Source organism: Tasmannia lanceolata, unplaced genomic scaffold, assembly GCF_043159265.1.
Source record: "Tasmannia lanceolata isolate RefF3 unplaced genomic scaffold, GAP_Taslan_0.1 ptg000025l, whole genome shotgun sequence".
NCBI classification, from domain to species: domain Eukaryota; kingdom Viridiplantae; phylum Streptophyta; class Magnoliopsida; order Canellales; family Winteraceae; genus Tasmannia; species Tasmannia lanceolata.
In genome coordinates this window covers 1,693,376-1,707,822 of record NW_027518702.1, presented here as the reverse complement: position 1 = coordinate 1,707,822, position 14,447 = coordinate 1,693,376, and the positions used below count along the sequence as shown (strand labels likewise).

At 40.3% G+C, this 14,447-nt stretch overlaps 1 protein-coding gene across 4 annotated transcripts in view; it reads left to right on the top strand.

The window, feature by feature from the left end:
- Positions 1-4,562: 4,562 nt before the first annotated feature.
- LOC143857768 (glycerol-3-phosphate dehydrogenase SDP6, mitochondrial-like) overlaps positions 4,563-14,447 on the top strand; it is a 42,485-nt gene continuing 32,600 nt past the window's right edge. The window contains exons 1-3 of one of the 4 annotated variants that reach the window (XM_077368241.1): positions 4,563-4,785; positions 5,382-5,475; positions 5,581-5,966. In XM_077368241.1, coding sequence (XP_077224356.1) covers positions 5,627-5,966 — 340 coding nt within the window. In that variant the 5' untranslated portion in view covers positions 4,563-4,785; positions 5,382-5,475; positions 5,581-5,626. Of the gene's footprint in view, positions 5,476-5,580; positions 5,967-14,447 lie in introns of all 4 variants that reach the window. The other 3 variants (XM_077368240.1, XM_077368242.1, XM_077368239.1) reach the window with 3 other exon arrangements.

Here is a 14,447-nt window from a genome sequence, read left to right as displayed (position 1 = left end):
TAACTACGTTTCTTTTATGTTATCTGATAGAAAATGAAATAGGAACTGAAGTTTTAACTTAGTGCTTATTTATATGTGAGAATGAAGCATGCAGAGTCCAGCACTACTACATAATGCTAGCTTTTGATTGATAGAGTCATAGGATCATCTGATCGCATTTTATCCTAATTCTTCTTCTGATGAATATTGAAAGCCAGAGCTTGGACGCCCCTAGTAGGGGCATCCATGACATAGCTTGCAGATTTCCATTCTTATAAGCTCACACACAGATGCAATCCATACTTTCTGAATGAAACCTTTCCATCTCTACTGGAGGCAACTTATCTGATGTCAATCTTTTGCTAGTTTATAATCATCTGACATCCGCGGGTAAAAAACCAACAAAAGCAAAAAAAAGTCAATTAAGAATCACTCATGGGACCTTGGTTCAGTCCAAGCCATTGAATTCCATGACCCAGGTCTAGAGGGCAAGTAGTGACCCTATGGGTTGATCACAAGTGACCCAAGACCACCTTAAAAGCCTCAATTGTATGGTTCATTTAATGAGGCACTCTATGTAATCGGAGCCCGAACAAGTCAGCTTGATCAAGTTTCAAGTGTTCTAATCTTTCAAAAAAAGTTTCAACTGTTCTATCAAGTTTTGCAGAATGTCTATTCACTGCAATGTCTATTCACATAATTATGGTGCCAACTTTAAGATCAGCGTCAAATAGCCACACACAGATAACAACGCCCCCCCCCCCCCCCCCACGCCCACCCACACACACACACGCGCGCTCTGCGCAGCGGATAAAATCCCCCCTTTAAGTGTTTCTGTGTGAATGGTTCACTGCTTGAGGATATATTTACCCCCTTGAACATTTTTCTTTGGCTTTAAAACTTAACGAATAACGTTAAAGGGGGGATTTTATCCGTCAGAAGGGGGGCGAGGTATCATTCCCCTTTTGAAATTGTGATAAAATCACAATAAAATTAGGGGGATGGGGTCGAGTTTGAGTTGAGTCGGGGGTTGGATTTTCCAAACCCTAACCCAATCCAACTCGAGGAAATGCTAACCCAAGCCGAGCCGATATTGACTTGAACCAGTCGGGTACATGTTGAGGCTGGCCAAGTTGCACCCCACCTGCTTGAGATCATGGTTTTAAATTTCGACCGAAATCCGAAATTTCGAGTTTCTGTAGGGACCGACACCGAAACAGCACATACCCGAAACGGTATTTTATTCTTCCGAAATTTCGGTTTCGATTTTTCTGAAATTTCATCCAAAATTCTGAAAATCCACCCAAAAACCTGTTTTTTTTAATTAATTTAATATGTTACCGAAATTTCGGCTGAAATTTGGTATCGAATAAAATAATGTTTTTATCGTTTCACCGGATTTCGGCCGAAATTTCAAATTTCGGTTTGGGTGAGGTCCGAAACCGAAATTTAAAACCATGCTTGAGATGTCACCTTGGCCACCTGATTTCATGGAGGGAGAGGATGATTTAGATCATATGATTTCTTCTTTGGATCTACGAGTTGTCTTGAATCAGATCATTCATAACCTGCTCCATAAAAAAATGCGATCAGTGGCCGAAAGAGGTAATGAAACTATTCTGAGAAATCATTATGTTCTAGAAATTCATTCTTTGGGATTCTGAAGCAGTAGCACCCCTTGGAAAGACATTAGCCCACACTTGGCTCCTTAGCCTAGGTTCTTTTCTTGTTCATTTGCATTACTTTTATGTAATAGGGTAGTTTGGGCATTTTAAATTAGTCATGTACTTGTTTGTCATTTTCTTTACTTGGGCTTAGCTTAGTAATTTGGCCATGTGAAAGGCTATAAATAGCCATTTTCTACCATTTTGTAATCAGCTTAGTCTTGGAATTGAATTTTGGGAATTAAGATAGATTTGAGTTTTGTTCTAGGAGGGAAATTCTCTTCTGGAGAACTCCTCTTGAGCAATTCGTTCAAGAGAACAAGGAACTCAAAGCTTGAGATGCAAGATTTCCTCCTTATTTCTACCGATTTGGGCAAGGAGCTTTCTTCCATCACCATTTTCAGTATCCCCTTGCCCAGTTCCTCACTAATCCATCAAAGAAATCAGTGAGAAAAGATCATGCAGTTTGAGAAGAGCCAGATCTGTCCATGCAATTGTCATGACAACTCTCTTCTTTCGAGGTGATCTTTCCTTGAAAATTCCATATTAGTGAGTGGCGAGTATGTTTCTCTATCCCATGCCCATTTTAGTAAGGCCATGTTTGGATCCCTACAAGATTTAGATTTGGATTTCTCACATTTGCAGTTGAGATTTGGAACTGGATCAGATCCTTAGATTTCCAAATCAGCTACAACAGTGAAAAAAAAAATCCGATTTTCAAATCTGTTCTGCAAGACATTATTTGGAAATCAATATTTGTGACAAGTACCTTCACCCTCGCTGCTCCTCGACCTTGCTGCAGCAACAGCGCTCTCTCTCTCGTACAACATGAGCATCAGGATGATTGATGTATTTTGTATTCAAAACTCAAATCCAAATACAAAAGCATGAGGTATCCAAACGTAGCCTAAAGGGAGACATGTGTTTGGTTTTCATCATCCAATCTAGATTGACCACTTGGCGGGCCCTAACCAGATTGCTATAGGGGCCGCGGCGGGGTTGTTGTTCTTCAACTCTGAGGTCAGAGGTTCAATTCAGCTAGCCTACCAAAAAAAATGACTTAAGTGGGGCCCACTATGTGGACATTCCAGATAGACTAACTTTAGATCCAATGTGCAATTACAATCTCAGCCATCCAATTAGTGTTCTGTAATTGAAAGCAGAAAGTCACTTTTATGATCGGTGGTGAAAGACAAATCTTGTTTTTTTTTGGCATAGATGAGTATGTACGTAAAATCAAGACCGTTGATCTTGTAGAAAATAATCAGGTGACCTACTTGGTCGAAGTTCCATCTCGAGCAAGCATCTCATGTGTAAGATAACGACCACAAAAATCAACGGTTTAGATTCTCCTTAATGAACCCTAAATGAAGCTTGATGGATCAAGGTCGTTGGATATGTACTCAACCGTATTTATTTGGCGGCATATTTCAGGAAGGAGTGTTAAAACGACTTTCTCTAGGAGTGTCACGGACTCACGGTGTACTCTCAGCCTATCCATGTAAAAGGAGCAAAACTATATTAATCGGACGGCTAGAATCATCCAATCCACGTAATACTGGGACTGTGTGATCAATGGTGGAGATGGCTCCTAAGAATCCTCAACAATGGGCCCAAGCGATTGGAAACATTGTTTAAAAATGTGGATGTAACGCGGAACGCGGTGAAGAAAAATTCTTGTCGACTCGGCGCGGACACTGCTCAAGAACACAGTTGACGCGGTCATAACTCGGAAGAGTTAAAGAGTTTTTATTCACGGGGAAAACGCAGAATGCGGTAGGGCTGGCAACGGGGCGGGTCGGGGCCGGATGTTGGGGTCCCCTACCCTTTCCCCTTTGCGGGGAATTTCCCCCCTCCCCTTCCCTTCCCCTTTGCGGGGATGGTGGGGAATCCCCTTCCCCTCCCCCGCGGGGAATATCTAATCCCCTTCCCCTCCCCGCATCCTTTGGGGACAAAATCCCCGCCCCGCCCCACTCCAACATCACCCCCTCTTTAGTCATTGATACACTGATGATGGGTGTCCTTAATCAACTTGATGCAATTTCAATATATAAAAATGTTATAAACTAACATACTTGTAAACGAAGGAGATATATTTCTTACTCTTCAAAAGATAGCAAAATCTCTTGAAGTACTGACTTGACTCTTGAGTGCCCTCGCAGCAGTCGCACCAACAGGCGTTATAAACCCAAATAGATGCCTGAGCAATGTTCAGAGGCTTGGGAATCACCAAAATGCAAAAAGTGAACTGTGTCCCTAACCTTAGCAATGTTTCTTTCGTGGGGAGGAATTAAAGAAACCCTAAGTACTTAACCAAAATAAAAATTCAATTTATTATTTTATTAATTTATTTTCGCCACCGATGTTGGCACTACGATTTTTTGATAATGGCATACACTCAGCTTGTCTTTATTATTTCAACATCTGTCAAAAGGTTATTATAGTTCCCAAAATGCTCTCAGAAGCTAATTAAAAGGAAAAGACAAGCTAAGTTTATGTTTGGGAAAATCTTGTAGCCGATCCACAGAGTTTCTAGTAGTTTTCCTAAAAAAAAAACACTTAAAAATATACAAAAAAAATGACATTGATTAACGGGGCGAGCGGGGAGGGGCGGGGAGGGGACAACTACATCCCCTTCCCCTTCCCCTCCCCGCACCGGGGAATTTTTAAATTCCCCTTCCCCTTCCCCTATCAAATCGGGGAATCCCCGCCCCAAACGGGGCGAGGCGGGGCGGATCCCCTCTTTTTCGGGTGAAATTGCCAGCCCTAGAATGCGGATGCATTGCAAAACGGAACACAACAGGTAAAATTGAGTCGACGAGAGTGAGTTCTCAGTCGAGTCAACGAGTTTTTAAACACTGATTCAAAATGTAGGAAATTTAAATCCTCTTTACTAATTATTCCCGAGAGAAAGCGGGATAGAGTGCGTTCCCCTTCATGTCTGTTTCTCCGTTTTACCCGCTCAGAGCCTATGTCGTCACCCCCATACCTATTTTCAGACCTCCATATCTCTCTCTCTGCATCTATTTTCAGAGCTCTCTCTCTCTCTCTCTCTCTCTCTCGTGTCGTGCAGATATGAACGGATTCCTCGTGATTGGAAGCTCAATCGTTTCTCATCTTTTTGCTATTTATAGGAACAGCTGTAAAACTCTAACTACTTTTTCAATTCTACAGCTTTTCCATTCATCTTCCCAGCACTTTATAAGATTATTTCCATTTTTCATCTCCAGCATATGATCTCGATCATCTCCCCAATTTTTAACTTATTTTCTTAGCATTATTAAGGATTCGCTTCTTGTTCGTTTCATCCATTTTCGAGTCCTTTTCATTGTATTCAAGAGAAATTGTTTCTCATTTTCGGCCTCCACCATCAGATCTTAATTTCTAAATCTTTGTAGAGAATTTGTTGTAATTTTCTCATTTTTAATATCAGATTTTGCTGTTGTGATCAGATCATCGGTTTTAGACTCATTTTTCTCAGCATTCTATTATAATTATCAGTTTGTTTGCCGCTTGTTTTTCTGATCTGCCTCTTTTTCGCCTAGATTTTTCGTTTCCTATTTGTTTTCATCTCTTTTGTTGTATCTGGATCTGCTTCTCATTGGCTTTTGAAATCCGCGATACCTAGAGAAGTGCGTTTTTTTTCCATCTTTGATCTTCTTCTCTGATTTTTCTGGCTACCTTTTCAAAATTATCAACGTAATCGCTGATTTGAAATGTTTGTTCTTTACATCTTAGATATCATATCAGTTACTCCTTTCTACTAGATCATCAAAGTTTCGAAATCGTTAAGCTTTTTTATATATACTCGGCAACTGATTTATTTATTCAGGTAGGTTTTTTATACTGAAGTTCTTTAGAAATCAAAAGAAATCTGTCTCAATTCAAATATGTGGTTCTTTCAATACTATAAAGCTAACATTTGAAGCTTTAACAGGTGATAGATTGACCTTTAGGCTGAGAGCTGCTGTTCTTAGTGTGCAATGCGTCGGCGGGCCATATTGGGAGCTGTGGCTGCAGTATTTGTTGCTAAACTAGAGTTCTATAATAGGAATGCTTTTGCAAGAGACAATTCTGGTGTTGAATTGGTGAAGGAGAAAATTATATCGACGAATGGAATTCTTCCAAGCAGAGAAGAACAGGAGGCTGTGTTGTCTGGGAGCAGTTCGGATAAGCCTTTTGATTTGCTTGTGATTGGGGGTGGCGCAACCGGGTCAGGAGTGGCGCTTGATGCTGCAAGTCGTGGGCTTCGGGTGGGGCTTGTGGAAAGAGAGGATTTTTCGTCGGGTACATCATCAAGATCTACCAAGTTGCTTCATGGAGGTATATAAGCTTTGTTCTTTTTAGCGTTTTCTATTCAATTTTCCTTATTTTAGGGATGTTATGATATTTTTTGGGCTTAATCTTATAGAAGACAATGAATTCTTAGTTTTACTGTTTGTTTCCTCCATTACATTTCATTTTCTATTTTACATTTTCCTTTATTCATAGATGGGGAAAATGATTATTTTCATATTATGAATCACTTTATTCATAGTCTGAGGAAGGTTTTTAATTTCTATAGCTCAAGTCTTTTTTTTTAGTATTTACTTATTGGTAGAAATAACTTTCTTGTTGCTTCCATAAATGTATGACGGATCTCGAACTCCCCTAACCCTCAATTAGGTGTAGAACTTTTGATAAAGACTAGGTTATTCAAGAGATGCCACTCTGTTTGATAGCCGGAGAACACCATTGTGGGAGCCACGGTCAATGCCAAACAACCGCACTTCTTCCTATAGACTTTTTTTATTGGTAACAAATTTTATTAGAAAGAAAAAGAAAAGAGTGCGAACATACCCACCACCGACTCTAGTTTTTTGGAGTCCTTTATTTTTTTTGTTTTATTGTAAAGACGGTGGGATAGGTTTTAAGAAGAGTTTTATTAGTTTAGGGCTTTCAATAGCTTTAGTAGAAGGATTTGTTTTTATCTAGGATTGCTAGAATTTGATTTTATCTAAAACACTACATGGTGTAAATATAAAGGGATGTGAACGTGAATAAAGTTAGAGAGCTTCAATGTTTTTTTAGTGCCTATTTACGTTTCCACATAACAAGAGAGTGCTATTTACATTAGTTTTGTTTCTGTCTTATCTCTCTTGTTTCCAATATTATTTTCTTCTTCTAAAATTACCAAAGGAAGTCTACAAGTGGTATCAGAGCAAGTGTTCAATCAGAATACCGGTTTGTTCTTGGATTTGCCTCGAGCGGATATCGAAGTGGGAATACCGATTTGTTCTTTGGTTGCTTCGAGGTGATATCGAGGTTGGAAGAAGAGATGGCGGAAAGTGTTGGTATGTTGGCGGGGATCGAAAAGCTCAACAATACCTATTACACCTATTCGAAGTCGTGCTTGGAGTCGTATCTTCAAGGCCTTGATTTATGGGAGATAGTGAATAGCAACGACACCGAGTTACCAGAAGAGGGAGCGGATACGTTACGGAAGTGGAAGATCCGTGCCGGAAAAGCGTTGACTTATTGAAGGCGTCAATACAGAAGGAGTTGATTAAGCATATTAGAGATGCGAAAACTCCGAAAGAAGCGTGGGAGGCATTCTCATCTCTCTTTTCACGAGCGAACGATGCACGGTTGCAGTTCTTGGAGTACAAGATCGGCTCATTAACACAAGGTAATTTATCTGTTTCTGATTATTTTTTGAAAGCTAAAAACTTGTGTAATGAGATATCTCAATTAGACGAGGAGTCTAAGATTAGTGAAAGCCATGTGCGGAGAATGATTATCCGTGGCTTTAGGCCTGAGTTTAGCGGATTTATCACCGCTATACGTGGTTGGCCAACTCAACCATCTCTCCTGGAGTTGGAGAATCTCTTGATTAATCAAGAGATCTTGGCAAGGCAAATGGCCGGATTGTCTGTGAAAGAAGGTGAGGAAGCGCTTGCGGTGAATAGCAAACATAAGTGGCAGAAAAATAAGAAGCGAAAGGATGACGATAAGAAAGGTGATCGGGTTAATAACAATGAAAAATCACAAGAAAAACGTGATTTTTATTGTTATGGATGTGGGAAGCCTGGTCATATTAGAAGAAATTGTCGGGCTAAGATTGAGACCGGTGATAGGAATTTTATCGTCGAATCCAAAGACAAAGAGGATGATGACGATCGTGAATGAGACATGCAAGCTTCTTTTGCATGTGATGTGGCAGTGGAAGAGACTGCTACGGAATTTGACTTTGAGGGGGAGATTTCTTTTGCACTGAATGTTGCAGAATCTCCTATTGTGAAAAGTCAAGTGTGTGCAACAAATTCTTCTGGAAAGAAGACTATTGACTGCGAGAACGATTGGTTGATTGATTTTGGATGTTCATATCACATGACTGGAAATCGAAATAAGTTTATGCGGTTGCGAAAATATGATGGAAATCATGCAGTTATCACGACGGATAATTCTGTCAATGCTGTAAAGGATGTGGGTGATGTGACGGTTACCTCATGGTGTGATGAGGGAAATAACATCTGTAAAATAATAGAAAATTATATTAATCTTGGATAATTACAAAGAGAATCCATTGGTGCTTTTATAGAGCACTTACATAATAAACATAGAAATAAATCAAGACAACTATGGAAAGAGATAATACCAGAATATTCTAATCTAACCTAATTAAATCTACTTTCCTAATCTCTCTTGCTTGCCTCTTCTAATCCACTTGGCTAATTTATCTAGTTGCTTCATTTAGCCACTTACCCAATCTACCTCCAAGATGATCCAACGGTGAGATCTTAACCCAATCCAACCGTTGGATCCCACATATTCTAACATGCCCCCTCAAACGTATATGGATTGAAAATCGATATACGTTACGTTTGACAATAATGAAAAAATTCCCAATGCAATATAATTCCGCAAATTACAAATGTAATCAAAATCAACCGATTTGATGCACACTTCCAAAAGTCTATGATGAAGATCCGTTGATGAAGAGTGATGTTGCTGCCAATGATCATTGATGATGGTTGCCAAAGAAGATGCCGCTTGTTGATGAGTCACGAAGAGGGCTTAAAAGCCAATAAATCATAGCCTCAATAGGACTAGATGATACTCAAGCCTCAATGGGTGAGTAAGAATGGGTCACTATGCACCAATGCCGCAATGGGCAAGAGATGGGTCACTATGGACCAATGCCGGAATGGGCAAGAGATGGGTCACTATGGACCAATGCCGGAATAGGCAACAAAGATAAAAAAAAAAAACAAAGAGATGGGCGGCAATGAATGACACGCGGCAACAAACATCAGAAGATTTTAATGACAAATTAGGCGACAACACGTAACTTTTAAAACATAGGGCAATAGTAAGAAGGTTTATAAAAGATGGGATTTGCAAGATGGGAGTTGGGATTATGAAACCCAAGAGAAACTATTCTCATCCGCCATGACAGAGAGAGCATGACCATTTCCTACGCGGAACCAAGAGAATCACCCTGTCTAAGATTAGAATGAAGGGGAACAAGCAAAAGAACACAGAGAGCATATGGCCGTTTGGTGAGAGATGGAGGTCCGGCGTGGGAGATTGTAGGAGGCCCGGTGGACGGCTAGATCGGCCGTTCGCCGGAAAACGGTGTAGCAAACTTCGCGGTCAAGGCACCTTAGGACCGAATTGCTCTGATACCATGTAAAATAATAGAAAATTATATTAATCTTGGATAGTTACAAAGAGAATCCATTGGTGCTTTTATAGAGCACTTACATAATAAACATAGAAATAAATCAAGACAACTATGGAAAGAGATAATACCAGAATATTCTAATCTAACCTAATTAAATCTACTTTCCTAATCTCTCTTGCTTGCCTCTTCTAATCCACTTGGCTAATTTATCTAGTTGCTTCATTTAGCCACTTACCCAATCTACCTCCAAGATGATCCAACGGTGAGATCTTAACCCAATCCAACCGTTGGATCCCACATATTCTAACAACATCCTCAAAGATGTGTATCATGTACCGGGTATGGCGAAGAATCTAGTATCGGTGGCGCAAATCACATCAGCAGGCAGATATGTGCTATTTGGACTTGATGATGTAAAGGTGTTCGAGAAAGTGGATGTTTCTGGCAATCCGATCATGCGTGGGAAATGGATGGAGACGATGTATGTATTATCAGCAGAAACAACTTATGTTGATAAAACTCGCCGTAATGAAACTCTAGAATTGTGGCATGCACGCCTTGCTCATGTCGCATATGACAAGTTAAAAATTATGGCGAAACGAAACCTTGTCAGAGGTTTACCACTTCTCGAGAACGGGGGAGATACGGTTTGTGTTGGATGTCAGTTTGGAAAAGCACACCGTCAACCTTTTCCTCGATCAGAGTTTCCCTCAAAACGACCATTGGAGTTGGTTCACTCCGATGTATGCGGTCCAATGAAGCAGAAGTCTGTAAGTGGGAACCGTTATTTTCTTATATTTGTTGATGATTTTTCGAGATATGTGTGGGTGTATTGTCTACAGGAGAAATCTGAAGTCTTTGAAAAGATCAAAGATTTCCGTTCACGTGTAGAAGTTGAAACGAGATTTAAGATCGGTTGTTTGAGAACCGATAATGGTGGAGAATACGCTTCTCAGATTCTTTCCACCTATTTGAGGGATCACAAAATAAAAAGACAATTCACTTGTCTAGAAACTCCACAGTAGAACGGAGTTGTGGAAAGAAAGAACAGGCACTTAGTTGAGACATGCCGGAGTATGTTACATGGGAGGAATGTTCGTCCTCAATATTAGGCGGAGTGTATACGCGCGGCCATGTATGTAACTAATCGTCTTCCGCAACAACGACTTGGTTGTGAGTCGCCTTATCAAAAGCTCACCGGAAAAGGCTGTCGGTTAGACACTTTAAAGTGTTTGGTTGTGTTTGCTATGTGCTTGTGCCAAAGCAAATGAGGACAAAGATGGAGAAAGCGGCAGTTTGAGTCATGTTCTAAACATCAATTAAGAAAAGAAATAGAAAATAAGCAATCTAGACCTCAACCCAATCTTTTTTCTTTCTTTTTTCTTTAAAAGAACCTCACCCAAAGCACTGATCACCTGGCACCGGGACGGGTCCGGGAACATAACCCTTTTCCAAGAATTGCTTGGATCCATGTACGAAAAGGGTCTATGTGTCAAGAGATGTGGTGTTCGATGAAACGTCATCTTGGTGGTCCGTGGAAAACACCGCAATTCTGGACTCAATAGATTTGATTGGTAATTTGAAAGAGAGATTGGATTCGATTGTGTTACAACAGGAAAATCATGGTGTAGCAAATCCAGATTCGATCCAAAGGGTGAAAAGCACAGTTGATCTCTCACAGATGGATGGAGATGTGTTAGAATCAGAACAGGAGGCGCAATGTCAAGTTCGACGGCAACCCCACAAAATGGCAGTTCAATGAGCAAGAGCTCTAGTCCATGGATGAATGGAAAAAGTCCGTCGCGTGAAAAAGATGTTCTAGCTTCACCAGAAGAGTTGCGACCATCGCAACTTGAAGATTTTGAAGAGCGTGAGTTTAGTGTATCTAAACTACAGAGATCGACACATATTCCAAAGGCGAATCCGAAGTTCGCAAATTTGGCTTGTTTTTGTAAGATGGAGGATTCGATATTTTTTGAAGATACAAAACGTGTCAAGGAGTGGCAAATTGATAGATCGCGGAAATTTTCTCGGAAGGAACCTAGTGTGGCTTGTGGAGAGTTAACGCTGAAGGGGAGTGCTAGAGTCATCACCTTAGTTATAAATTCCGTTTCGGTCGCCGTTCCGTTTTGGCTACTGGAACGGAACGTTTCGGTGTTTCGGCCGTTTCGTTCGGCGTTTCGTTCGAAACTTTCCGTTCCGCTCCGGCGAGGGGAATTTTACAAAAAAAAAGTTAAAAATATGAAAAAAAATTCAGTGGGTATGGTGAATTTTTTGGAATTTTTGTTCCATTCCGACGAGGGGAATTTTTGGGAATTTTTTGAATCTTTTTTGAATTTTTTGCAAAAAGACGAAAATAGCCCTCCAAACAGCACCTCCACGGTCATAAAACGAGGGTAAATATGTAAAATACACTCCCCAACAGCCATACGGGCATTTCTGTAATTTTTTGGATTTGTTTTGAATTTTTTTAATTTTTTCCAACTTTCCAACCCCATTCCGGCCGGAATAGGGGGTTTCGCCCATTCCGGCCGGAATGACCGGAACGGACCGGAATGACCGGAACGGACCGGAATCCGGACCGGAACGGAAAATATAGGCATTCCGTTCCGGAATCCGGAATTCCGGTGCGTTCCGGCCGGAACGGAACAGAATTGATAACTAAGGTCATCACTGATTCATGCACGGCGTCGGAGGGGCCGGGCCGATGGATTTGAATAGTTTGGTGAGTCGATGTTGAGGGGGAGAATTGTGAACATATCCACTACCGACTCTAGTTTTTTTGGAGCCCTTTATTTTTTTGTTTTATTGTAAAGACGGTGGGATAGGTTTTAAGAAGAGTTTTATTAATTTAGGGCTTTCAATAGCTTTAGTAGAAGGATTTGTTTTTTTCTAGGATTGCTAGAATTTGATTTTATCTAAAACACTACATGGTGTAAATATAAAGGGATGTGAACGTGAATAAAGTTAGAGAGCTTCAACGTTTTTTTTTAGTGCCTATTTACGTTTCCACATAGCAAGAGAGTGCTATTCACATTAGTTTTGTTTCTGTCTTATCTTTCTTGTTTCCAATATTATTTTCTTCTTCCAAAATTACCAAGGGAAGTCTACAAAAAGGTGCAACAAAAATGCTCAGACCAATCTGGTCATAAGCGGAGACTACAACAAAAGACCAGAACCTAAGATCATGAGAGTGGGTTCATAGTTGGACACGGAAAGGCTAAGTTTTGTAGCTTCATGAAAGACTTGGAGGTCGTGACCGAAGTATCAAGAGGTGCGTAGCAAGATCTAAGCCTAATAGCCTATTGAACCGCTCAGAGATTGTTTGCACAAGTGAAGCATCAAGGGGTGTTGGGCATGTAGGGCCTTCAGAGCCTTGCAGTTGAAAAGACTAGCCTTAGCATATGCATATGTTGGGTCACAACACCGCACAAGTTTGTCCGCTGTGAAAACGAAAGGCCTGTGAGAGGTTGACTCAATTGGGTACACATGAGAGAACACCATGGAAGATCTGGTCACCCCTCCTTTAGTTAGGGAGTCGATCTCCTCATTAGCAAATCGATAGGGTTTTGAAAAACAACAAGTTGCATAACTAGCCAATGGATGACACAAAGCGCCATACCAAAGTTTAAATTTCGGTTTTGGTTTCAGTCACCATGGAAATAAAAACGTTTCAGTTTCAGCTGAAAATTCAGTGGAAATTCTATAAAATCACGCAACGTATGGAAACACTTGCAAACTATCAAATAAGCAAGACAATCATCGCATAGTGGTTTAACAATATCAAACACTTAGTAACATGATCTTCACACATGTTGGATAATTCATATAATTCACATGTAATTCATATAAATACAATTCACATTCAATTCATATAAATATAATCATGAAACACTAATATTATGGTATCCTACAAATACACTCGTGATTTTTGGTTTCGGTATGCGTTTCGGGTTTAGCATGCACTTTGGAGGGGTTGGAAATGGAAACATTTTGGTTGTTTTGGGTTTCGGTGGAAATTTAGAAGTTAAAGCCATGGAGCCATAGCCACTTTATCCTGAACCCACTAGATCACATTCCTTAGTCACCTTCCACTATTAGATTATCCCGTATGCTAGCTAGGGTTACAAAACCTGACACCTCAGCGCCACCTCGTCTTCATTGGAGTCTTTTTGCAACAAGTAAGCAAGCTTGACCATACCCACACGATAAATAAAATATCCCCAACACCATCTAGCCTCAGGCTCCCATATATTAGACCATCCAAAGTTTAGCTTGACATAGCCTGTGGGATGGAGGGGAGTGGGGACAATCAAGTGGGGGAGGGATATCACTTCCCACACCTTTGACCTCCAAAATGTCCCGTTCCTCCTCAACTCTATGCTTGAGATGTTGGTGAATAGCTTAGTTCTAATCGCCGATTGGATAATGAGGGTAAACATGTCATGCTTAAGCAAGTTGATAGTTTTAATATGAATATGAAGCGCGCTCTTGTTCCTTTCCCTCCATAGAATTTAGAAGATAGCCAGGAAATACAGACTCCGAAGACACTTTCCCTTAGCCATCTATAAAGAGAGCCCAAGCATCAACCAACTCAGCCATTGATCTAGGCATGACTTCACCCACATCAAACAATCCACATATGCATGTCAATCAGGCAATGAATTTTAAGTTGATCCACAAACTCCTCATCAGCAACACAGTGTGGTGGTTGAAATGATCCTGCTCAAGTTAATCAAATGATCCACGATAAGGTTATTATCAATGACATGCTGTCCAACAAAAAGCCATAATCCTCAAGGGGCAGGAATGGCCAGTAGTCTATAGTCTGAGGCTATTTTACTTCATTTGCTCGTTAATTAAGAGTAGAATTGTCATAAAAAATAAGTAAGAGTAGAAGACTTCACCGACAAGGTTTTAAATTTCAGTTTTGGATGGAAATTTTGGTGGAAATCCGGTAAAATCACAAAAATGTATGAAACCATATCCAAATGATTAAATTTTAAGATGAAACTTTAAGAAATGATAGAGTAAGCACAAATGCACACTTAGAAACCATCACACAAGTAAGACAACGATCTATAATGATTTAACAACATCAAACACCTAGTGACATGCTTTGTCCTGCATGTCTAAAA